At 39.8% G+C, this 24232-nt stretch overlaps 3 protein-coding genes across 3 annotated transcripts; all 3 read right to left on the bottom strand.

Annotated features, from left to right (window-relative positions):
* Nucleotides 1–7819: 7819 nt before the first annotated feature.
* Nucleotides 7820–12534, bottom strand: LOC111229090 (RNA-binding protein MEX3B-like). Its single transcript, XM_022755262.1, has 4 exons — nucleotides 12273–12534; nucleotides 11148–11732; nucleotides 9191–9432; nucleotides 7820–9037 (listed from the first exon to the last, which is right to left on the bottom strand). The coding sequence occupies exons 2-4, from the start codon at nucleotides 11656–11658 to the stop codon at nucleotides 7820–7822; spliced, it is 1971 nt and encodes a 656-aa protein (XP_022610983.1). The 5' UTR covers nucleotides 11659–11732; nucleotides 12273–12534.
* Nucleotides 12535–13613: 1079 nt separating this feature from the next.
* LOC111229007 (methyl-CpG-binding domain protein 3-like) lies at nucleotides 13614–19733 on the bottom strand. Its single transcript, XM_022755155.1, has 7 exons — nucleotides 19598–19733; nucleotides 18541–18706; nucleotides 16828–16965; nucleotides 16429–16519; nucleotides 16155–16332; nucleotides 14548–14703; nucleotides 13614–14429 (listed from the first exon to the last, which is right to left on the bottom strand). The coding sequence occupies exons 1-6, from the start codon at nucleotides 19609–19611 to the stop codon at nucleotides 14553–14555; spliced, it is 738 nt and encodes a 245-aa protein (XP_022610876.1). The 5' UTR covers nucleotides 19612–19733; the 3' UTR covers nucleotides 13614–14429; nucleotides 14548–14552.
* A 922-nt stretch (nucleotides 19734–20655) lies between these two features.
* On the bottom strand, nucleotides 20656–24115 carry LOC111228958 (cytochrome b-c1 complex subunit 10-like). The gene is made up of 3 exons (XM_022755081.1): nucleotides 23970–24115; nucleotides 23038–23168; nucleotides 20656–21058 (listed from the first exon to the last, which is right to left on the bottom strand). The coding sequence occupies exons 1-2, from the start codon at nucleotides 24017–24019 to the stop codon at nucleotides 23048–23050; spliced, it is 171 nt and encodes a 56-aa protein (XP_022610802.1). The 5' UTR covers nucleotides 24020–24115; the 3' UTR covers nucleotides 20656–21058; nucleotides 23038–23047.
* Nucleotides 24116–24232: the final 117 nt, after the last annotated feature.

Below are 24232 nucleotides of genomic sequence, written 5' to 3' on the forward strand. Positions count from 1 at the left end.
AAAAAAAGTCATAGTATAGTAAGGCATAAAAATTTAAAAAAGAAAGTCATAGTATAGTAAGGCATAAAAATTTGAAAAAAAGTCATAGTATAGTAAGGCATAAAAATGTGAAAAAACGTCATAGTATAGTAAGGCATAAAAATGTCACAGTATTGTAAGGCATAAAAATGTGAAAAAAAATCATACTATAGTAAAGCATAAAAATGTCACAGTATTGTAAGGCATAAATATGTTAAAAAAAAAAAAAAGTCATAGTATAGTAAGGCATAAAAATGTGAAAAAAGTCATAGTATAGTATGGCATAGAATTGTGAAAAAAGTCATAGTATAGTAAGGCATAAAAATCTGAAAAAAAAAGTCATAGTATAGTAAGGCATAAAAATTTCAACAAAAGTCATAGTATAGTAAGGCATAAAAAGGTCAAAAAACGACATAGTATAGTAAGGCATAGAAACTAAAAAAAACGTCATACTATAGTAAGGCATAAAAATGTCAAAAAATGACATAGTATAGTAAGGCATAACAATGTGACAAAACGTCACAATATTGTAAGGGATAAAATGTCATAGTATAGTAAGGTATAAAAATGTCAAAAAAAAGTTATAGTATAGTAAGGCATAAAAATAAAAAATAAAAAAGTCATAGTATAGTAAGGCATAAAAATTTGAAAAAAAAGTCATAGTATAGTAAGGCAAAAAAATTTGAAAAAAAAATCATAGTATAGTAAGGCATGAAAATGTCACAGTATTGTAAGGCATAAAAATGTCACAAAAGTCATAGTATAGTAAGGCATAAAAAGGTCAACAAACGACATAGTATAGTAAGGCATAGAAACTAAAAAAAACGTCATAGTATAGTAAGGCATAAAAATGTGAAAAAACATCATAGTATTGTAAGGCATAAAAATGTCAAAAAAAAGTCATAGTATAGTAAGGCATAAAAATAAAAAAAACGTCATAGTATATAGTAAGGCATAAAAATTTGAAAAAAAAAGTCATAGTATAGTAAGGCATAAAAATTTGAAAAAAAGTCATAGTATAGTAAGGCATAAAAATGTCACAGTATTATAAGGCATAAATATGTCAAAAAAAAGTCATAGTATAGTAAGGCATAAAAATGTGAAAAAAAGTCATAGTATAGTAAGGCATAAAAATGTCACAGTATTGTAAGGCATAAAAATGTGAAAAAAGTCATACTATAGTAAGGCATAAAAATGTGACAGTATTGTAAGGCATAAATATGTAAAAAAAAAAAAAGTCACAGTATAGTAAGGCATAAAAATGTGAAAAAAAGTCATAGTATAGTAAGGCATAAAAATGTCACAGTATTGTAAGGCATAAATATGTCAAAAAAAAGTCATAGTATAGTAAGGCATAAAAATGTGAAAAAAAGTCATAGTATAGTAAGGCATAAAAATGTCACAGTATTGTAAGGCATAAATATGTCAAAAAAAAGTCATAGTATATTAAGGCATAAAAATGTGAAAAAAAGTCATAGTATAGTATGGCATAGAATTGTGAAAAAAAAGTCATAGTATAGTAAGGCATAAAAATTTCAAAAAACATCATAGTATAGTAAGGCATAAAAATGTCAAAAAACGACATAGTATAGTAAGGCATAGAAAATAAAAAAAACGTCATAGTATAGTAAGGCATAAAAATGTGAAAAAAAGTCATAGTATAGTAAGGCATAAAAATGTCAAAAAAAAGTTATAGTATAGTAAGGCATAAAAATTAAAAAAAAAAAGTCATAGTATAGTAAGGCATAAAAATTTGAAAAAAAGTCATAGTATAGTAAGGCATAAAAATGTCACAGTATTGTAAGGCATAAATATGTCAAAAAAAAGTCATAGTATAGTAAGGCATAAAAATGTGAAAAAAAGTCATAGTATAGTAAGGCATAATTTCAAAAAACGTCATAGTATAGTAAGGCATAAAAATGTCACAGTAGTGTAAGGCATAGAATTGTGAAAAAAAGTCATAGTATTGTAAGGCATAAAAATGTCAAAAAAAGTCATAGTATAGTAAGGCATAATAATTTCAAAAAAAGTCATAGTATAGTAAGGCATAAAAATATCACAGTAGTGTAAGGCATAGAAATGTCAAAAAAAGTCACAGTATAGTAAGGCATAAAAATGTCAAAAAACGTTACAATGTAGTAAGTCATAAAGGTGTCACTAAGCATCATACTATATTAAGGCATAAAAACATCATACTATAGAAAGGCTTAACAACATAGGTTATAAAATGTCATACTATAGTAAGGCCTTAAAAGTTATAGTATAGTAACGCATAAAATGTCATAGTATAGTAGGTTATAAAAAGTCATAGTGTAGTAAGGCATAAACATGTCATCATATAGTACATCATAAAGTTATAATATTGTAATGCATAAAATGTCATAGTATAGTAAGGCATAAAAAGTTATAGGACAGTTAGTTATAAAGTCATAATATAGTATGGAATAGTAAGGAATAAAAAGTCATAGTACAGTAAATCAAAAAGTCATAGTATAGTACATCATAAAGTCATAGGATAAAGGCATAAGGTCAAGCATAAAGGCCAAGGTCAAGGCATAAAACGCTATAGTATAGTATGGTATAAAAAAGTCATTATATTCATTTTCATTTTCATGGGATTCTTCGACAGAAATTGAACTCATATTTTGACATATCCTCCATTTTATGTTTACTCCTGCTAGCAACCTGACTGCTAGCCTGTAGAAGACAGAAATCAGGGTTAGCTTGCTAGTTAACGCTACCTAACATGGTTACATATCATCAGTTGACATTTTTCTGGTGACGTTGGGTACTAATGTGATATTCTCACGATGTGAGTCTTCAGATAGCCCCGCACTTTCAGTCATTCAAATGTTATATGTTATATATAATGCCGCACACGTGCGAATGATTTAATATGACTTCACTCCAAACAAAGTGTGAACGAGGCCCCCTGGTGGCCACGGGGGCCCTAACCAGCCACTTAGCTGGCTTATACATTGGCCCGGCCTTGCTGATGCCTCTTGGATTGAGACAGCAGGATGTTATATTGACACAAAGCTTCGGCTTCAGGCTTCCACTGCAGTGAGCGCTCAGTCTGTTCTCTACGTGACCGCTGACCTCCCTGTGGAGGGGGGGAGGGTACTATCACACATCACCACATGTTTTAAATGTTCAGTCCAGAGTGGAGAAAAAATTGGCTAGAAAGTCTAGAAAACAGAACAATGGGACTTCAGAACATTTTCTCTTAACCCTTTAGTGTAAAATTACAAGATTACTGATTAGTTACTGATTGTCAGTCTGAGTAAACACAGTCATACTCTGTAGCAATATATGGCAGAAGTGATCCTACTTTGATTTAGGACTGAAACTAACACTTTCATCACAAATGAATCTTCCAATCATTTTCCCTTTTACTTAAACAGTTTTTAAGACGAAAGAATGTTTGTATAATGTTTGACAAGGAAATGCAGCAAACTCTTAACTTAACCTCTAACTTAACTTAAAGAGGCTGGAACCTGTAAATATTTGGCATTTTTGCTAGACAAATGACAAAGTATTATCAAAATCATTGCCAACCAATCATCAATCAGTTTTAGTTCAGTTCATAAAATGCCACAACAGTGAAATAGGATCCTAACCAGAATGCATGCTGACATCCTACATTTACTTTTGTCTGAACTGCGACCTATAACCTACATGTCTTTAATTCATACTGGTGTAAAACAGAAATTCTGCACGTTGTTGTATATAGAAGTTTCATAGGGGACCTTAAACAAGTGTTTAATTTTCTATTAACTCATTATTTCAGGATTATTAAGTAGGTGTTCAAAAGAAATAAAAACACACATTTCCATTAAAATGTTAGATCCAGGCCAATCCCACTGACCTATTAATTTTCTAAAGAATTAACATTGTTCTGTTTTCAGATGAGCAAAGCAAAACCTGAGCTGCAGTTCTCCCCACCACCACCACCTTTATTCATGGTTTCATCTGCTGCTCTGATGCAGGCATCTCTACTGCCATCGTGTGGTGAAGATGCTGCACATTACTCCTCTGCGCCCAGCCCAAATAAAGACACAAAGCCACAAGTTCTTATTTTACAGTAAAAAAATGAAACCAAAAAACAAGACTTTATTAAAGAAGCATAAAAAATAAAACTCTTGATACATTTCTCATAACCGTCAAGTCAGCTCAAATTATATGATTATACAATTTTCCCGGGTCACGGTTAAAAGGTCCATAAACTTTCAAATAAAATATATTTCAATTTTAAAATTTCTTCAATAGTTTTCTCATTTTGTTATAAATTGCCTATATGTAGTACACAGGAAATAAGGAAAATAAAAAATGGAAAATAAAAATAAATTTGAAGTAATAAAAAGGGTCACATTATTGTCTGGGATATTTAGGTAAGCAAATAAATTGTAAAAAATAAAATGTGTAAAAATTTTTTTTTTTTTTTTTTTTAAATCTTAAAAATTATTAGCTAATGCCAGGTGGCTTGAAGACATGCAGATGGTTAACTTACAAATAATGATACATGTTCTTTAGAAACTACACTTATCTTCAATTAAGTCATTTTGCTTTTGAAAACAAGATCCCAATGATTGTATTCAGGGTATATACACACACAGGTCAGGACTGAAACCTAGTTTGCTGACGTTTTACATTTTGGTTCTGCATACAAAGAGAATTAAAGCAAAAATAGGAGAGCGGAGGCTTAAGGGGAGTCTGTCACCCCTTAATGGCGTGGCTCTCTTTGCATCCCCCCTCTAATCACAAAAAAAAAAAAAAAAAAAAAAAAAAAAAAAAAAAAAAGGTCAGAGGTCACTGGCTAGCATGCCTCAGGAAACCCTGTTTTCAAACCTTTAGGAAGGAAATGGGGGAGGGGGTAAGTTTGGCTAACAAAAAATAGAATAAAATAAAAATCAGCAGTCAATCTGAAAACATTTGTACCTTTTTAACAATTAAACTACTGTACATTAAACCCTAACATTCTCTCATTGGCCAGAAAAATCCCAGTGCAGCACCAGGACTGACATTAGACCCATCTGGCAAAATACAACAATTTCTTTAATACGTCGACTTGGACAGTTTGAAGATGGGCTGCAAGATTGGCCTCAACAGACTCACACAGTAGACACGACTGATCTGTTCACTCAGACATATTCGTGGCCCTGCATCTGTTCAGAGTGTGCACGAGTAAGAAGACGAAATGCGACGCCCGACATCAGACGGGATGGGTTGCCAGTTTTGACGAGAATGAGAACAGGGTTGCCAGGTCTACGATGCACTGCAAGAGTTTTGACTGACAACTTGAGTGGACCTCCCGCTGCAACCAAAGCACCATGGGATAGCCTTTAGAAAGACTACCAGTACAGCTCCTGGGCAGATTTTTCCTACACGTGTGGACACATGAATCAGTGCACTGCTGCGCTCAACCAGGACAGCTGCTTATTAGATTCCTACTGCCCCTGTCACCCAAGTAGCAAACAAACAGTCAAGACAGCAAATAAGTCGAACATTACACTGGCTGGAGCACCAAAGCACAGCAGCAACTGCCCATTTTCACCTATCATTTACTCAAGTAGAGTTACCCTTTTTTCCTTGTTATTAAAACCCCACAACCCATCCTGATCTGCGGCTACGTCCAGGGTGGAGGACACACTGTGACGGCGATGCCCTACACTCTAATAGGATCTGAATGTGATGACTGTGTAGGGACAGTTAAGAAAATAATTAATAACAACAAGCAAAAACATTCTGCAGCTGCTGGGATTTGAACACAAAGAGTGTCTGGAAGCCCTGGATGACCTAGCTACTAGCTGCCATAAAGGATAAGTTGAGTCTTTCCTACTGTGCGAGCCTGAAAAATGTGATCATGTGTCTGTGCAGTCAGAGGAAGCCCTTGAGAATTAGGTATGTGTCATTTTAATTCAGTTGTCATGGCTTGTCTCATTCTATGAGCTAATTCCATGTTATGTTCAAAAGGGCCACAAACAGCAACCGTGTACCATCACACAGACATCGCCCAAATCTTCCGTACAGTATTAACACTATAGGAGGCAGTTACTGCAAACTCTTGAAAGAAAAAAAACAAACAACAAAAAAAAACACTAAAACACAAAAACAGGATGCAACTGCCTCATCGGAAGTTATGCTATGAAACACAGGACAAATCGCAAACAACTAACCATATAGTGCACTACATTTGGCCAGGAGTACAGCGCTATATGGGTGTGACAGTGTGTCATCTGAGAGTGCCATACAGCTTTGCTGTGAGAGTGGGGTGGAAGACCAAAACTTAACAAAAACAGTAAGAGCTGTTTCTTTTTGTTTTTTTTGGTTTTTTTTTTTAGTTTTTTTTAGTTTTTAGAGGGGCTGTGGGTTACAGTGCATGAAAAAAAATGCTTCAATCGAGCCCCTTACTATTGTTTCATGTGGGAGGAGTGGACATCTCTCCTTAACCTTATTGGACAAAACATTCACGTGTGACATCAGAAAAGCCCTATCTTATCCTAAAGTTCAAAATATGTCTGTAAGCCACACACTCGACAGTCAAGAGTCAAAAACTAGTATAAAACACTAAATGAGTCGATCTAAGTGTAACAGACAGGATATGAGAGGAAAATGTCCTGGTGTGGATGGATCAGAGCATCGCCTTCCTATAAGACTGAGTGAAGTGAAGGAGAGGGGCAGCAGGACAGAAACCAGACCTTCTCAAGGTGAGGACACATAACGATGCCAACATGAAGAACAGCATGAGTGGGCATTACTCTCACACACACACATGCGCGCGCGCAAGATAGAGAGATGTAAAGGGATTGTCAGGCAGCCCAAACGTACAGACCTCAGACACATTCCTTCAGTATCACTAATGGTACGTTTCTGACGTATTAAAGGATAATTAATGTGAATCGATGCAGCAGCCACATTTGAAATGTGGGGTAAACTCATCCAAATTCATCCAACATGTTATTGAGTTTGATCAGGAATTACGAGACGACTATTAATAGCATTCATTTGGCATTACTGATGGCTAATTTTTCTTCTGTGGCAACGAGAAACAGGAATTCATCCTTAAGAGGTCCCTCGGGTGTATTGTTCTGCTTGGTGCCTGACTACATGCCGACCTTTAAAAAAGTTCCAAGCTTACAGAAAAATAGCAACCCCGCCGCTTCATGTCACAAACAACAGCATGAGTGAGAGCAGAGGAGAAAGCAAGGGGTTTGTTTGTTGGAACAGTTTGCGTCCTGTCAAGAACATTAAAATAAGGAGTAGAAAAGTGCAGGCCTCAGTGACAGCTTCATCGAAAAATATCTGTTAAGTACAAAAGTGTCAAAAGGAAAGGCTGTGAGAGAGAAAGCAGGCAGAGATCTGAAGAAGCCAGAATGAAGAAATGTTGAGACAGACCGGCGGCCAGCGATGCAGGCTGCTCCGGGTCAAAATGAAGGCCTGAAGAGAGATAAGACACTAGTTTCCTTCCATAAGTTCACCACCTAGAGACTGTCTGAGCCCCAACTGTCTGCAGACCAGTTTCAATTAACTTCACTCTGAAAATAAGTCATTGTCATTATTATTATTATTATTATTGTTATTATTAATCTTGACAGTTATGAGCAATAAATCAACATCCTTATAGTATCATCATCTCTATTAATGTATTTATTATGGTCCATCATGTGTGTGTGTGTGTGTGTGAAGGTTATTAGTGTGAATCCTTCCATCGCCTCCGCCACAGCTGGTGCCCCACTCCAGTCCTCTTCCTGCCACCCAACCCTCATATTTTATCCCCCACCCCACCCCCCTGCTCGGGGCATTAAGAGAAGATGCGGATGCACTGTGTGGTTGGGGTGTGGCAGACAGGGCACTCTGGCTCAGCTGACTGGCAGATTTGCCCGGCACACTCCATGCAGAACAGGTTGTGGCCACAAGGCACCAGGGCTGCTGTCACCTCGCTCTCGAAACACACAAAGCAGTCCCTGTTGACCCCGGGGCCAACGCCGACCAGCCCCGCGACCCCAGGACCAGAGCTGCCTTTCAGCCGGCTCAGCATCCCCGAGCTGAGACCGACGCCGCTGCTGCCTCCCTCTGAGTCAGTGGGAGAGCCACCAGGTAGAGAGGAGGCCGAGCAGGAGGAGTAACCGGTTGAAGAGCCGCCAGAGCTAGAACTGGAGGCTCCAGAGAAGGAGCCGCCCCCGGCACTGCCAGACTGTAGCCAGGAGAGAGTGCTGAGGGGGTCGCTCTGTGCACGACGGGCTAGCGGGTGATCCAGAGGGCCCACGCCTGTGTCCTGAGGCAGAGTTGGAGACAATCGTGGAGTGATGGCGCCACCGCTGAGGCCGCTACTGTTGCGACGTAGAGGCTGCTGCTGGGAGGAGCCGGCTGTCTTATTGCCTGTTCCACCGTTGACGAAAGGCGCCCAGATGTTGGAAGCACTGAACTCAAAGCCCAGTTCATCTGAGGAGGGCAGTCCTGGGGTGGAATCGCCCCCAAAAGTGAATCCTCCTCCAGCACTGCTGGAGCCTGTGCTAAAAGGGCTAGTGGGACTGCCTCCCTCGTTGGCTTTGCGGGTGGTGCTGAAGCTGTCTGAGCTCATCCCGCTGTTGTGCGTGTGATAGGCGACAGAGGAGGACATCTTCCGGTTGGAGGAGTGGTGCATGGACATGGGAATAGGAGGAGGGGGGGAAGGTGGAGGCGGAGGGGGGGCAGAATGGTGACTGGTAGCCCTGGACCACAGAGATGCTCCAAGTCCTCCACTCAGAGAGCCCAGGCCTTCCAGACTGACATCAGTGCCATTGGTGTGGAAGTCGTTGTCTCCCTGCAGGTCCACAAAGGTTCCAGTTCGCAGGGTGATGTGGGTCTCGATCTCCTCTCTCGCTCGGTCCACATTTTCTGGCATCCCAGTCACCTCAAACACAGGGTCTTTCTCTCGACTAGGTGTCACAATGTAGGTGTGAGTCTGCTGCTGGATGCGCTTGATAGTTGCTCCCTTTGGTCCAACAACTAGACCAACAACTCTGTAGGGCACCCTGACCTGGATGAATGATATACAAATATTTTAATGTCTGAATAACAAAAACTTTACTTTCTAGAGATGTTAATAAAACTAACATCAAATAATTCCTTTGTTATCTGGCAAGCATAAAACAAAAACACAACATGATGACTAAGCCACAGGTTTTTGTACCTGTATGGTGGTCTGTCCAGGTAGGTGTGGTGGTCCAGGAAGCGAGCCCCCTCCACCAGGTCCTCCAGCTTTGCAGCGGGATGCCCGGATCATAGAGAAATGCTCCGCTGCAGAGACAATTTCACGTTTGGCCATCTCCACATCCTCCCTGCGTCCCGTCACGATGAAAACAGGATCCTCGCCCCTCACGGGAGTCTTTATGTAGGTGTTTGTTTTGGCACGCAAGGCCTTGATCTTACAACCTGGAAGGTGCAGAAAGGAGAAGCACACGGGCATTAGTTTTATAAAATAAACACAAAAATTTCAAATACACTTGTATATACACACTGTAGCTATAAAGTTATGGAATCAAATAAAATTGGTTCATTTAAACGCTCTGTTGCACGTTTATTAAGACATTGTTAAAACTAATTCTTTCTGATACAACTGACCTGCAATAAAACATTTTATCGAGGTTATAATGTTCAGTTTTTGTTGAAACCAAAAGATGCTGATCCAACTTTGTAGGTGGATTTTGGATGCTGCAGTTTGTGGTGCTAGCATTTTTAATATTTAGTCTACATTCATTGATATAAATTAAGGGGACAATATATTAAAACACCTCTTAGCATAAAGCAACAGTTCCAACAGCGCATAGAGTGCAGCTTTTAAAATGGCAATAAAGTTGAATCAACACCTCTCTAAAACAGCTGAAATGAAAACTGAACACTGAAAGGGATTATTGAAGGACTGTTGCATTAGCCTAATTGGTATATAAATAACTGTGATTATGTTCCATAAACAAACAAACACATAGTCAAATAAAAGCAGTTCAAATATATTTCTGAATATGTAGACAAATAGCTCAGCTGCATTGTGTGTAGTCGGTCCTGAATCTTCAAAAACAAACACCAGCAGGACAGAACTCCAACAAATGCACATTTTTATTATGGAAACCAACCATTCTCAAATGTATGTATTCATATCTAAATAACACTGAAAACAAACCCAGCAGCTATGTGGGATATTCATGAAGAGCCTGTCTGCCCAAATATACTGTCAATGGCTGCTGCACTGCTTGTGTCAACTCATGTTGCTCCACCAGCACCTACTGTGTGCTCTGTTTCTTTAAATATGGACGGTTCATTCCCGGCGACCAATAGGGCGCACAGAGTGTGATGTCATTCTGGGAAGCAGAAAGCATGGCTTTTTCAAACAAAGAGAACAATGCCATAATGCTACCGCGGCAGCGACGGGCAAACCAAACCCACAACATGATCCCGGTCAAAGTGTGCGGCATATGTTGGTAAAAACAAGAGAGAAAAATTACATGTATAAAATGCCGCGGCTCGTACGCCAGCAGCAGCATCGGCAGACAGAGCTGGGTGCAGGGCGTAACACCGCCCAGTCCCGTGTTTGTGCGCCTGCTGCCCCGTTTCAGCCTAAAATCTGCTCAGCAAAGACAATTAATCTGCCATAAACATATATATGAGTTAGGAATGTGAGTTCAGTGTTGAAATGTGCCACTAAAGATCTATGATATATAAAATGGGGATATTTCGGTGTATTTCCTTTGTTTGGTGCAGGCTCCTAGACATGTCCAGACTCCCGACAATCTGCCGCTTTGTCTGACCCTCTCCCACCCCTCCCCCTCCCTCCTACTCATCAACCACACTCTCTCACTCACTCTGTCAAGGCATTGTCTAAATACTACTAAAAACGGGATGCAAATACAGTAGGTATGGCATTTTAATGGAGTAGCCGCATTATGTTGGCTTTAAAGACCCAAACAGTTAGTGCAGTCCGACCAGAGCACCGAGCTCAGTCTGTAAAAAGTTCACAGACTCACCTCCTCACCAAGGAGCCACCCAAACAAAGAACAACCAGGCTGCATGCTGCCTGAACAAGCTGTCCATAAACATAAACAACATATAATTCCTCATTCGGAACAGCATCTCACACACACTCGTGCTCTTACCTTGTCTCCCCACTATTTCAGCCACATGTTCAGAGCTGGGGACAGGCACACATTCAGTCATGTTGACACTTCTTTTCCTGCTGCAGAGGACGGAGCTTTGTTCCCCGTGGAGCATGGAGTGCGAGCCGGTCATGTGGTACCCGCCCGAGCCGTAGTACTCCGGGGATGGAGAGCAGGACGTCGGGGAGTCCCGTGACCCGCCGGGATGCTCCAGCATCTGTAGGTCCACGTACCCCCCTCCACCCACACCGTTGCAGCTCTCAGAACCCGGACCCTGGTTCCCATCCAGAGTGTCCACCAGCCCGCCTCCTCCGCTGCCACCGCCGCCCCCACAGTCCACTTTCTCCAGGGCCATGAGTGACAGCTGGTCCAGGGCAAAGCGAAGCGCCTCTTGGTGGTCCTCTTCCCGGGACTCCTGGTCTGTCTCTCGGGGCAGACCGACCCCGTTGTGCTGGCTGCTGATCACCACGTCGTGGTCCATAATCTCGGGGTGGAATAAAGGGCTAGGCATAGTCTCTCCGTGGATCTCACATCAGATCACGGATGCCTGTTTGTTGGGAGTGAGCTCACCCTGCTCTTCTTCCTCTGAAATAAAAATGGGAAAACAACAAAAAGTCAAGTGTTTGTTTATCATTAAACACACAAAACAAGGCTGGGGGTGAGCCCCGTGGAGCCACAGATCATTCATAAACACCAGCAGACAGTAACAGTGTTGATTTGGGCGCCTTGCTTTGTCTGTTGTTGCTTCTTGTCTGACAACTGAAGCCATCCAGGCTGGTTGTTTTGTCAGGATAAAGCATGCCCGCCTTAACACAAGTGAACAAACTATTTCCCCGCACCGATAAGAAGAACCATTGTGGTACTAACTTCAGTCACACCTGTATGTGTTGCTCGAAATAAAAAAAAATGTAGATAAAAGAAGGATATAAGCTGTTGTTAGCTTCACCAGCCAAGCTAACAGGCTAGCTCCACATAGTCGGCACTCAGTCACGTTGTCGACCCCTTTGTTTGGGAGCACCACAGCTAGCTGTTAGCTCTGTTCTGTCAGCCGAACTTAGGCTCTTTCTCAAAGGCAGCCGTGTTGATTTTTAAAATTAAACAAGTGCTAAAACCACGCGAACTTACTTTATCTTGCCTTCGTCGACGAGGTCCTGTCTTCGGCTGTCGCCCAGCTCTTGAGGGAAAGATGAGAAGCAGCCAGGAGGAGAAGGAGAAGGTGGAGGAGGAGGAGGAGACCAACGTTGTGCTGTGCAGCGCTAGGAGCTAGCGGGTTAGCTAACTAGCAGGCAAAAAGGGGGGCGTAGGAGAAAAACGTTTAAAAACGCAAGGAGGGCACTGTTGTTTTTTCTCTGTCTGGAGAGTCAAACCATACTCCTGGGAGTGTCACTGGGTCCTCATTCTGCGTACCGTCAGGGAGACCGCAGCTCAAATCCAAGGTTAGCGGTTACCTTTAGTTAAAAAAAACAGTGATTCTCGGCTCAGTGCTGCTGCCTGACCCCGGTCGGTCCGCCGCCTTTGTCTCGCCAGGCGCACGCCGCTCCGTCTCCCGCACACGGCACTGACGTCACCCGCGACACAACAATGGGTTCAAAGGCCACATGCAGCAAGGGGAGAGCATCAACGCAAAGACACTGTCACTGCCATTGTGTCTGCAGGGCACTATTTTATTTTCCTCCTATAGACCTTGTTTTTGTATCCTGACTGCTGATAAAATGTGGTCACGGCTGGGTGTGTTCATCATGGCTACCAATGAGGTGTTTTGGGTGGTCCAACTACAGCACTGAATGATGCTTATGCAGTGTGTGTGTATGTGTATGCATTTATTTGTGTTCTCTAGGTTATTAAAAATTAACAATAAAAGGAATCACATAAGGGCAATGGGTTCATTTCAAATCATGCAAACAGTTAAATAAAATATTCAAAGCAAAACCTTCCCTCATACCAACAGTTGAAAGATATCAGTTTTAAGGACAGGTTTGTATTTTTTCAAGTTTATCTTAATACAACATCCACATGCCCACACCTACACTAAAAGTGTTCTTGGTCGTTGTGATTATTCCTGTTGTCCATGCTGCCTGTTAAGTGATTCCTTTGATTTTTTTTGAGTAACAAATTCCCTCTTTGTGTTTTCTTGCAGAGCTGTGGTGGAGCGATAGTGACACAAAGGGGGAATTTAGGACTAAAAAGATAAATTCTTGGTTTGACTAACTGCTGTAGCCTCATTTTAGCTGTGGATGCATGACTGCAGATTTCATTTTGCTTTGAGAAGGGATCTCTTTTACAGCCAGACGTGCATACGGGCATGAAGGTATTGTTTTAAGATAGGCTTCTTAAAAGGAAGAAAGGACCACTATCTTAATCCTAAAACTTGTGTCCATCTACCTCAGCCTCCTAAGTGTATGAATGGTAATGATCAAAAAATAAATAAATAAATGACACACTCTACACCATTAACAAAAGAGCTGCATTTATTTGACAGTGATACAGAGACAAATAATGAATCTTGTAATGAGGTACAGTACATCAGGTTATGAGGTACATCAGTGTTGTATTTGTTTTTGTATTTTCTGAGGGTATACATCTTTTCTTTTTCTTTCTTCAAATGCAGTTGGCAAAACAATACAGACAATTCTTCTATTAATACAAATGACATGGCCCGAACTTTAAAACCATGTAAACTCCGATTATTGTGAGAATAACACCACTTTGAACTGTAAACCTTGAATCAGTCTAAATGTGATTATTCACAGCCACAAGAGTGCTGTGTGCATGTAAACATACTGCAAACTACACAACACTACCTACAGTGCCAGAGTTCAAATATAAAAGAGCAACATGTTCTTGTTGAACAGTTAAAAAGAAACACCATTAGAGGTTCTGAACACAAACTGATACAACACACACACACACACACACAAACAGACACACAGACAGACACACACACTTTTCACTCACATACATCAGGTTTGTGTTTTTAACTTTGAGCTTGAATAGCTGTTAACAGAGTGTAACACTGCATTGTTTAGAGCACCATCCAAAACTGTCATACATTGGTAGAGGTAAAAATGAACTGAAAATTAAAACTCAAAGCACCCTTCAGGATTACATGGTCACATGTAAAAAATAAAAATTTAAGAAACAAAGTCTTTGTTTAGGTTAACAAAATCTGCAGAATGTCTGCACTTAGGGTCTATTTGTTAAAAGTGTATAAAAAAAATCTTCATGGATCCAATTATTTGAAAATAAAATGGAGTTCACCAGTAAACCTCATGTCAAACAAGCCTGTGGGAGAGATGAGACAGAGAGATGTTACATGTTTAGGAGTTTACTTAAGTGCATAACAGTTTAAGATAATCAAAGGCAACATGATGGCAGCAATACGCTAATCATTACTGTGTACCTTGGCTATAATTCCTCCTTGTCCACCTGCTCAACCTTTTCCTCTACTTTGCTGGCTGCTGCCTCTGCAGTGGTGTCCTCTATATGAGCCAACATGTCAGCCATAAGGGCTTCCTCAAGCCGCCTCCTCACATTCTGCACCAGGTCCTCCTGCTTCCTGGAAGACACAGACAAGGAAAAAAATTGCTGCTGGTGCTAACGAAAACAAACTTATCATGGCAAAGACTTGATAATTATGAACAGTATTTACTTTAAACATCCTCACAACTAATGTAATGTGTGTGTAGCAATTTAATGTGTTCATTTATTGTGCACAATCTTTACTTTGTTGTTAGAAATAATATATTATCTGATGGCCACCAAAGCACTGTGCAGTGCAAATTTAAGCCTGAGCAGTTTTGGCACGATTGACTGAAGCGAGAGTTCCCCTAATCCTGGCAGTGTCTCGGCACTCATCACCCATTGAACTTAACAAGTTCAAAGCAGCAACACATGACAACAGTACAGTACAGTAGGGTGTATAATATATCAGCATCTGCCACAGCCACCCATTTAGTCAGACCAGGGATGTCACAAGAACCGATACTTCAGTACCAAGTCGATGCCAAAATTCTGTCTGTAGTTATTTTTCTACAATACCATAGGAATTGAAGACACTGTAGATGTCAAAGCTACTGGAGATGTGACTCTTCTACTGAAGCGTTCTAGTCTAATGCTGGACTCAAAGAGAAGAAGAAGACAGGGACAGTAAACAATAACATGTGGAATGGCACGGGAGGCAACAGGTCCTCTGCAACTTGTGGAAAAAAACTCTTGTGATTGGTACAGACTACCAAATTTCTGGTATCTTGACATTCCTACATCAGCCTATGTATACGATGAAAGGTTACTTAGCTGTGACATTCAGTTGTGAGCGACCCATTTTGACTGTTTTAACCAAGGACTCTTGATCTCCTCATTGCAATAGTGATTCAGTGTCCAAAATGACAACAATTCACCATTGGATTAAAAAAAGTCAGTTAGTTTTTAGTGTCAATACATAAAAAAAAAAATACAGGGTATGTCTGGCAATAATATTTAGACCCCTGTTGCCAGTGCACTAGACCCACAATTGTGGCCATTCAGGAACCATCTCTCCTAACCCAACTACTGAACAGTATGTATTGTGTATTTTTGTGTCATTTATAGTACATCATCTGGTAAACCTGTTGGTAAAACATCAAAACAATAGGAGAGGCTATTGATCATTTTAAAAGCATGGATTATCAACAGAAAAGATGAAAAGTAGAAAACAGCAACTTCCTCTTCACAATACTAGAGCATTACTAGAGCTAAAAAAAAAAAACGAGAGTAGTGTAGTGACAACAATACAGTACTGTTCACCCCAGCACATTTTAAACTTGGTGCTCTTTCTCACGCAGACGACACATGTATACTCCATGTAACAGCAATAACAACAATTTAACTTAACATCATTACCCCAAACTAATTCACATTGACATTTTGAATGGCCACCTTAACCAGAACCCTATAAATGACAAAAACATCTACTTAAAAAGAAGCCACCAGCAAGTGCATACAGCTGGGCTGTATGTTTGAACATCTTACCTGATGTCATCATCAGTCACTACGAAGGCTTTGCAAAGAGGCTGTGCTGTGTTGAGCCAGACTCCAGGATTTTTCTCCACTGCAGCGGTGAGCTGTCCAGTGACTGGCGAGGGGCTGGTGTGCAGCGCACTGGCGATGGAAGAAAGCAATGTTTTATCTGAACAGGCAGGGCCAACACCTAAGGAGAGTTAAAAAAGCAGAGGCACAGGTCAAGCTTGTTGAAAATTATCACTTGGAATAGTATATATTAGTCAAGTCTTTAGGTTACTCTTACCCTGTAAACCTTTAGGAAGATCCATAGTTTTCACCAGTTCCTCTGCAATATCAAATGCATTTAACCCGCTCAACTTCCTCTCCCAGAACAGCTGAAGATTCAAGCAAACCAAAAAAACAAGAAAGTCCTTGTTAAATTTTGAACACATTAGGATATCTGTACTAGGACAAATTAACCCTTTAATACTTTCTAAAAAAATGGAAAAGCCACAACCGAGTCATGACAAATCACCACTCACAACTTGCAAGTACAGCAATTTCCTTTGACTCACTTGCAATTTTATAATATCAACAGCAATGATTTGTACTGTTTACTGACGAAGCTAAAAACTAAAACAAAAAAAAAGCATGAAAAAGAGAGAAGAACTGAAATGAGCATGTTTTCTGCCCTCTGACTTACTTGTTTGGGTTGGTCCACAGCCTTCTGTGGGTCAGTCTTCACCTTGTTGTTGGGGTGATTTGTTACTTTGGTCACTGGCTGTTTGAAGATGGACGCTGTCTGTCGAACTGGTAGTGTTGTGTTCAAGTCAGGCTTGGCCTTTAAGAGAAAAAAAACACGACTGATTGGCCAAAATTCTGATAATTATATTTTATCAGTTTTCTATCATAATAAAATAAGAATATGGTATTTAGAATTATGTCAGTTTCACAAGGCACTGAATATTCCTCGCAATACAGTCACTGGTTAACCATAAAACAATGTCTGTGGGAGAGGTTTACCAGTAAGGAAGGCAACAATGTGGACTGCGCCAACTCTTCAAGGTTGAATATGTAACTTTTCCACGTTAAAATGTCTAAAAATAACTAGACCTGTGTTTTATATTTTCTTTAGTTGTATACTTACATTATCCCAAATGTTTCTAGCAATTTTCAAGCCTAGAGAAACCTGTGATTTTAATCATGGTAACAGTGCGTTTCATTTGGTCGCCTGTCAATGGCGTCATATCCCCATTACGCATGTGTCAACATTGTGGTCGTCTGTCAGAAGTGGTCAAAATTGACTTTTTATCCAGTTTTAAGCCACATTTTTACATTACACTTTTCAGATCTTGGTCATTTTTAACCGGAAGAAACATTTTAGTCATCAGACATCTGGATCTTAAGTTAACAGAGTTACAAACAGAGTAAACGTTAGCAGCAGTTGTAGAAACACTGATTTTTAAGTTGAAACTGACACTGAGGAAATCCTAACCAGAGGTAGCTGACTGCAATGGCAGTAATGGTGATGAAGACAACTCCTCCCATGTTCCCATGCAACTTCACGACGTCAACAAGCCGTCTCTTGTTATTGTTTTGATTGAGAGATCTCTAGCAGCAGAAAATTACATTTTGTGCATTTAAATAGCTACAGAGTTCCCCTGCTCACTGCTAATATGTAGATGTGTCCAAAATCCCTCCTAACTTTCTACCAAGTACACGAGATATAGTGTCAAAATTCTACTTTTAAATTATGTCAGAAATCTAAATTTACTAGACTAATCTATTAAATCTTTATTATGTAGATCATAGTGAGGGAGTGAAGAAGAGTGATTTCAGACAAAGCAACTGTGCAACACAACTGCTGCTATGGCGACTTATCATTTGCAGCTTTATAGCTGACTGGCACAGAAAGCCACTGTTTAAAAAAAGAAAGAAAGGAAAAAAAAAAAAAAAAGAAGAAGTCTCATGACATCTTAACTACTATTTGCCCGAAGGCACATGGGAGACTTTGAAGTGGAAGAAGGTTGTATGATTTAATGACATCTAAACTGAGCTTTTTAGCTGTATTCTTTATATAAAATGCCTTCTCCTGAGTTCAAAACAAAACTGTGGATGTGTCCTGGAATGGCCAAATCAGTCCAGGATTGAATTAATCCGAAATTTGTCTGGATTAGGAAAAATGCATTGTCTAGATGTACAACGCTGATACAGACCTATGCACAAAGAATCAAGCCTGACATTACTTTCAAAGATAGCTCCACTGTTCACTCTGGTTCACTTTAACATTGAAGACTCATCACTCTCAAATAAGCATCATTAAAATCACTGTCATACAATTATGTAAAACAATTACGTGAAAAAGTCTAGGGGAGTTAAACATGCCTCATAATACCAAAAGCAAACACAGTCTCACCCTGATTTGATGGTTGATGTTGTAGAGATTCTTGTGCCTGCTGCGCTGCACTTTGGTCAGGAGCAACCGTCCTCCCCGGGAGTGGCTGGCACTCACATCTGTGTGAAGGTTGCTGCCCAGACCACGGACTATCTGGGGCTTGTTCAGGATACACTTAACAGGCGCACTAGAAAGAAAACCAGAAACTTCATCATCACACAACCAGTGATCATTTCAACTGAAGAATTAAAGCAATTATGGCCCTGAACACCCACACATGGCTTCTCAGTCAATTCTGAATGACTGGACCTTTTCACAGGCAGATGCTGGACTTGGTTTTCTGAGGTCACCTAACTGTATAGAACTTTAAAAAGGATCAAAAGGTTGTTGTTACCTGCCTGACAGGTGCAATGACAAGGAGTCAGGAGGTGTCAATCAAGCACATTTCACCCACTCTGAAAGAGGTGTAATCAGTTAAAGTGAAAAACACCTGTGTGGATGCTTTAAGGTGGATTTATTAACTGATACAGTTTTGTAGTTGAAAAACATTAAGGCTGGCTGCCTCTTCAAGCTGTGTGCTCGGAGTGACGTATAACTATTTAAGGGACTTGCAAGCAGATAAATCGGCGGTGAGCCACTCGTGAAGCAGCATATTCCTCGCCTCCAAGTTTTAACAAGGTCCCTTTGACGTAGTCGTGATTTTTGTACCCGTATTTTTCATATAACTGGCCTAAGTGTGCCGGGGCCCATCGCACCGCAAGTCAAGCGTGTGTAAACAATGAAACTTAGCTAGCTAATCAAGCTAGCAGCGTCGTTAACGTCAACGTACCAGCAGCGACCAGCATTATCAATTACTGTTGCTTAAAGTTTCCTAACATCACGAAACCAAAAACTCCCTCGACCCTACGTTTACCTTCTGTAATACAAAGTGTAAATAAATAACCTAGACCTGTTCATTTGCTGCTGAGTGTTTCTCAACTACAAAACGCATGTCTCTATGTATGCATGCGTGCGTGCATTTCCTGCAGAGAAACTTTCATTTTAACATCTCCTTCGACTACACATTTAAAACTCCCACCTCTTTCTTTCCATGGTCCCGGTTGTCTTGATTTGCTTGCCTCTGATTACTGGCTCGAGAGAAATAAGAAGCCAGCTCGCTGCTTCTTACTTCAGTCATGAATTTACACCGAGTCCGGTTTGTTATCGATCCCCGCTGTCTGTCTCCCGTCAGGACCTTTACAACTGTAGATCACTCCGCCAACCCCGTAACATAATAAGCACTGTAATCCATCCGCCGCACTCTTGTAAACTAGTACGAAAATGATTTCATAGCAACCTTGCAGTACCTTACTTAGATATTTCAATGTTGTACAACTTTGTAATCATACTCCACTATACTGTACCTTTGAGGGGAAATATTGTACTATTGGTAAATAAACCAATGCATTAATATTTTACATTTAAGTTGTGATTACTTTAGATAAAGCTGTACTTCAAACTACTACATAAAAGTAAATAGTGGTATAAGTACTTTGACATAGCACCACCAGGACCTGCTACAACATTAAAATGCTGCTCACAGGTAAACATAATAAATACTTGTACTTGTATGCACTTTGCTGCTAATACTTTCAGTGGACTGGAAATTCAGTGAATTTACATTGCATTTGATTGTAGATAACTCGTTTGACTTGGAAAGGTATGAGATTTAAAGACCTAGAAATACCTGTTATGCAGATACACAATACAAGAAAAGCAGCCCTACTATCAGACATCAACACTGGAAACTGCACCTCACTTCCAAATCAATTGACTGGACTGGTTGTGTAACAGTGTTAGTCTTATTGTCTGTCAGCACATGAGTAAAACAGGCTTACAGTTTGAAACATAAAATACTGGATTTTTATCCCTAATCAAACAATCTTTCTTTAAATATACCTTTGAAATTATGATTAAAACATGACTGATTAGGCTCATAAATGCCAGATGAACACAGTGGAGGCACAATTCAATTACTATGACTTTCAGTCAGTGATGTGACACAGTACAAGTCCAAACTCCACTCATGAGTCTGCACCCGGCACAAAATCATCAATCAACCCATAGCAAGTGCAATAATTACACACAACCACAACATGAGGTAAATCTCACATACTTTACTTCTTCTCTTCAAAACAATTACAGCATGACATGAATAACAGATTTTTATTTGTTTTGATCCATGGTACACAGGGGACTGATGATTAAAATAAATATCTGAACCCAAACCCAACAGGAAAAGAAAAGAAAAGTCCATTTATCATCTCTGTTTTCATTTTTCTTCCATTCATGTTTTCACTGGTGGAGGGAAGTTGAAATGCCAAACCCTGGTACATTGCAGTTGGATGTTGATGGGGAACAATTCAATGTTGACTGAGCTGCAGGATGAAGACGACAGGCTTTCCAGTGGCCTGGCATTCAGGTGGACAACAGTGCAAGGTATCGGCTGCAGCAGATCTTGTTCATTATTCAAGTCTTTGTGTAGTAAAACAGCACCGACCTGGCAGCAGAAAACAAAGAGTCATTATGTTGTACAGTAGAAATGTAGGTTTTGCTGTAACAGGCAAATCAAATACCGAGACTGGAAGGAAAGTTGAGTTTGAGTGACATGGTTGGGAGTATGAGCATTTCACTTATAAGCACGTTTATGTTTTTGTTCAGCAATTAGACCTTATTCTGAAAACACTACCCAAATCTAACTCATCCTACATCTTAATCCAAGATTTGTGGGTGAAACCAAAGGTTTAAATGCTACACATTTCCAGTGGTTGAAGGCTTTTCAGGCATTTCTTTCTTATTAGAAGCTGCCACATACAGTACAGCCTTAAAATAGACCACTGTCCTGGATTCTGGTCTCCTGACACCTCTAAACTGCCCAGCTTATTGTCTCTGAATTTCACTCCGTTTGTCATTTCCACAGTTCTGACAGTTTTCTAGTCCCTGGTGATGAGGAGTACTCCACAAATATCTTGCTGCCACCACTATGATTCTTTAAAAAAAAAACTTATTAGCCAGGTGATGACATGTATCTTTTATTGTCCAAGGTAGCACTTAGTGTTCACAAAAAAACATTTTCTGTCGGATTAAAGAATCTTTCCCTCATCACCTTTTCACATGGATGGTGCATAATGAGCTCCTGGAAATGTTCACTGCAGGTCAGTACGATGAGAACAATCAGTGTTTACACACAACCAGATAATGACCCAACATGAATAAACTTCAAAGGACGATTTGATCTGTCAAGTCGTCTTTTTTTGGAAATCTCACATTCCCTCATCACAATTTCCATCTTGACATTGTTAAAGCAATCACACTCAAAGATGTGTTTGAGAATATTAAAATTGCTCTGGTTATTCTCCTACTTAGGGCATTAGCAACATACAGAGAAAGATTTTAGGATTATGACTTTCTTTGACTCTCGGCTTGTTAAACTAGCAAAATGTGTAAACAGGGAAAGTGCATTAAGTCACAACTGCCCGACACAAAAATGCAGTTTCTGAGTTGTTTCAGAGTAAGCTACATTGCCTATGTTCATTTAAATAAAGAAATATGTCACAATTCAGCAATATGGCTGTGATATGTGTTTAATAATTTAAGGACTAACATAGTTCCATCAGATTGAGGCATAAAGTAATATTGGACTGTGATCACTCAGACGATACATGTTAACAGGACTAATTACTTAAACAGGGGCAAATCTCCACCCAGTGCTGTCTGTGGTCCCTGGATGTAGGTCTGCCTCTGTTTCCATTATTTATTTGTGCATGAGTGCTGCTCTTGTGTGTCATTTTGCATCTGTTCTCTTTGCTGTGCTGCAACAATAGTGGGAAGGAAAAAAAAAGATCATCTATGCCCAACAAACATGTAATATGTGAAAAGACACATGGCATTTTTATGCCTGTGAGGACCAAGTGTGAAGGGTAGTAGCACTACCTTACACAGTGAGACAGTAGACTTTAATGCTGCAGGCAAATTAGTGTGTGCCTTTTTAAAATCATGAACAACACTGTGAATTTGCTACAGGTGGGAAAAGAATGTGTAATCTTATCAATATGGAGAATTTGGAGCAAAGGGTCTTAAAATATACTAAAACACCCGTTCTGTATTAATATTAAACTAAAGTCAGATTTTTTTGTCTAGATTAATAGAAACAGATAACTAGAGAGCATTTTGAATTCAGACAATAATACAAAATGCAAGAAATGCGACTGAACAGTTAGAGCAGTAAATCAAAAGCCAAATTTAGATGTATAGATTGGAACTGAGCAGGCCCATACTACATATGTACAGCAGACAGTGTCAGGTTCTTGTTTCTGGCTTTAAAAGATGCAGTGGGTGCAGAAATATTGACCCTGACTGTGATTATTGAGCCAAAAATAAAAACAAGCAAAAAAAAGTGGTAGTGCTTTAACTGTCCTTATTCATCTAGTGCCTTCCCACCTCCGCCACTTTTACTCAATGTCTGCAGTTATCTCTTACCTGTGTGCCACTACTCGTCCTTTTTGAATTTGCCACTGATGTAAGGAACATAATCCAAAAACAATCGCCAGTCTGTGAAGTGGACCAGAGCTACGCCTCCAGCTGTGCCCCATACAGCCAGAGTTGGGATCCTGAGGAGTAGAGAACATTGTAAACATTTTTCTTGAATTCAAAGTGAAAATACAATGAAATCAATAAAAGTGATCAGAGAAAAAAAAACAATACACAATTTTGACTTTGGTAACATTCTTAAGTATTTTAGGGAAAAAACACACAAATATTAATAAATACTACAGGTCAAGTTAAAGAGGCAGGTTGTTGTTTTGTGGAGTAAAGATTCAGTTGATTTGTCAGCTAGAAAATTACTCTTTGAACAATAAATATCAAACACCCAAGCTACAAATTTTGTGTAATGCACCACAAAAAGCAATTTTAACCTTGATAGTCGGCAGTTTGTTTATTGTGTTAAAACTAAAAAGTTCCACAAATACAAATGTGAGGAGTTGCTTTTGCAACATTATTTTGACAGTAGACTCTTGCAGATGATATGACTGATTGACAAATTATCTACCTGACTAATCTATAATAAAAACAACAGTTACAGCCCTTCAAATGAGACCAGGTAGCTAGTTGGTTAAATTAAACATCTATTCTTTCAGAATTGATGCATGAAATTCACTTTTGCTGCTTTTGCTTTTAAAGAAAAGGTAACGATTTTGTATTACTTCAAAAATGTATTTTTGTATTACTTCAAAAATGTATTTTTAACCATTTTGCCTGAGCTTAGCTGTCAGTGAGCTGAAGTCAGTTTGTCCCCACAGCGATGACCTCGGCTAAGCTAACAGCTAGCCAAGGACACATTGAGACTCTGTCAGCCCATGTCTTTCTTCTTTATGCTTTTACGAATGATACGATATAAAAACACATCTTACCATGATTTGGCCATGGACACATACTTCTGACCGACCAGTTTACTGATCATTTTGGCTGAAATATGTCCTCCTAACGCTGGACCCGCCGCCTTAGAAACTGAAAAGAACTTCCGATTTTCGATTGCTGACTACACCTCCTGCGCATGTGCCGAGAGTACTTCCGGCTATCCAAAAGCTAAAAGTCCCTTACAACAATAAAAGCCGGAGAAAACTGACAGTCCATGCCATTATTACCTAATGGGTGAGTCCTGTCGGTAAGGGCG

The sequence above is a fragment of the Seriola dumerili genome, unplaced genomic scaffold (genome assembly GCF_002260705.1).
Source record: "Seriola dumerili isolate Sdu_G_001 unplaced genomic scaffold, Sdu_1.0 BDQW01000226.1, whole genome shotgun sequence".
NCBI classification, from domain to species: Eukaryota; Metazoa; Chordata; class Actinopteri; order Carangiformes; family Carangidae; genus Seriola; species Seriola dumerili.

What these genes read in the sequence shown, in the direction of transcription:
- LOC111229007 (XM_022755155.1), bottom strand. An exon ending in ACATCAACCATCAAATCAGG is followed by an intron (nt 16,966 to 18,540) that starts GTGAGACTGTGT and finishes TTTCTCTTAAAG; the next exon opens with GCCAAGCCTGACTTGAACAC. An exon ending in GTGACTGATGATGACATCAG is followed by an intron (nt 14,704 to 16,154) that starts GTAAGATGTTCA and finishes TGTGTCTTCCAG; the next exon opens with GAAGCAGGAGGACCTGGTGC.
- LOC111229090 (XM_022755262.1), bottom strand. Translation starts at nt 11,658, where the DNA reads ATGCCTAGCCCTTTATTCCACCCCGAGATTATGGACCACGACGTGGTG. An exon ending in TGAAATAGTGGGGAGACAAG is followed by an intron (nt 9,433 to 11,147) that starts GTAAGAGCACGA and finishes TGCACCTTCCAG; the next exon opens with GTTGTAAGATCAAGGCCTTG. An exon ending in CTGGACAGACCACCATACAG is followed by an intron (nt 9,038 to 9,190) that starts GTACAAAAACCT and finishes TCATTCATCCAG; the next exon opens with GTCAGGGTGCCCTACAGAGT.
- LOC111228958 (XM_022755081.1), bottom strand. Translation starts at nt 24,019, where the DNA reads ATGATCAGTAAACTGGTCGGTCAGAAGTATGTGTCCATGGCCAAATCA. An exon ending in GTGTCCATGGCCAAATCATG is followed by an intron (nt 23,169 to 23,969) that starts GTAAGATGTGTT and finishes TCTACTCCTCAG; the next exon opens with GATCCCAACTCTGGCTGTAT.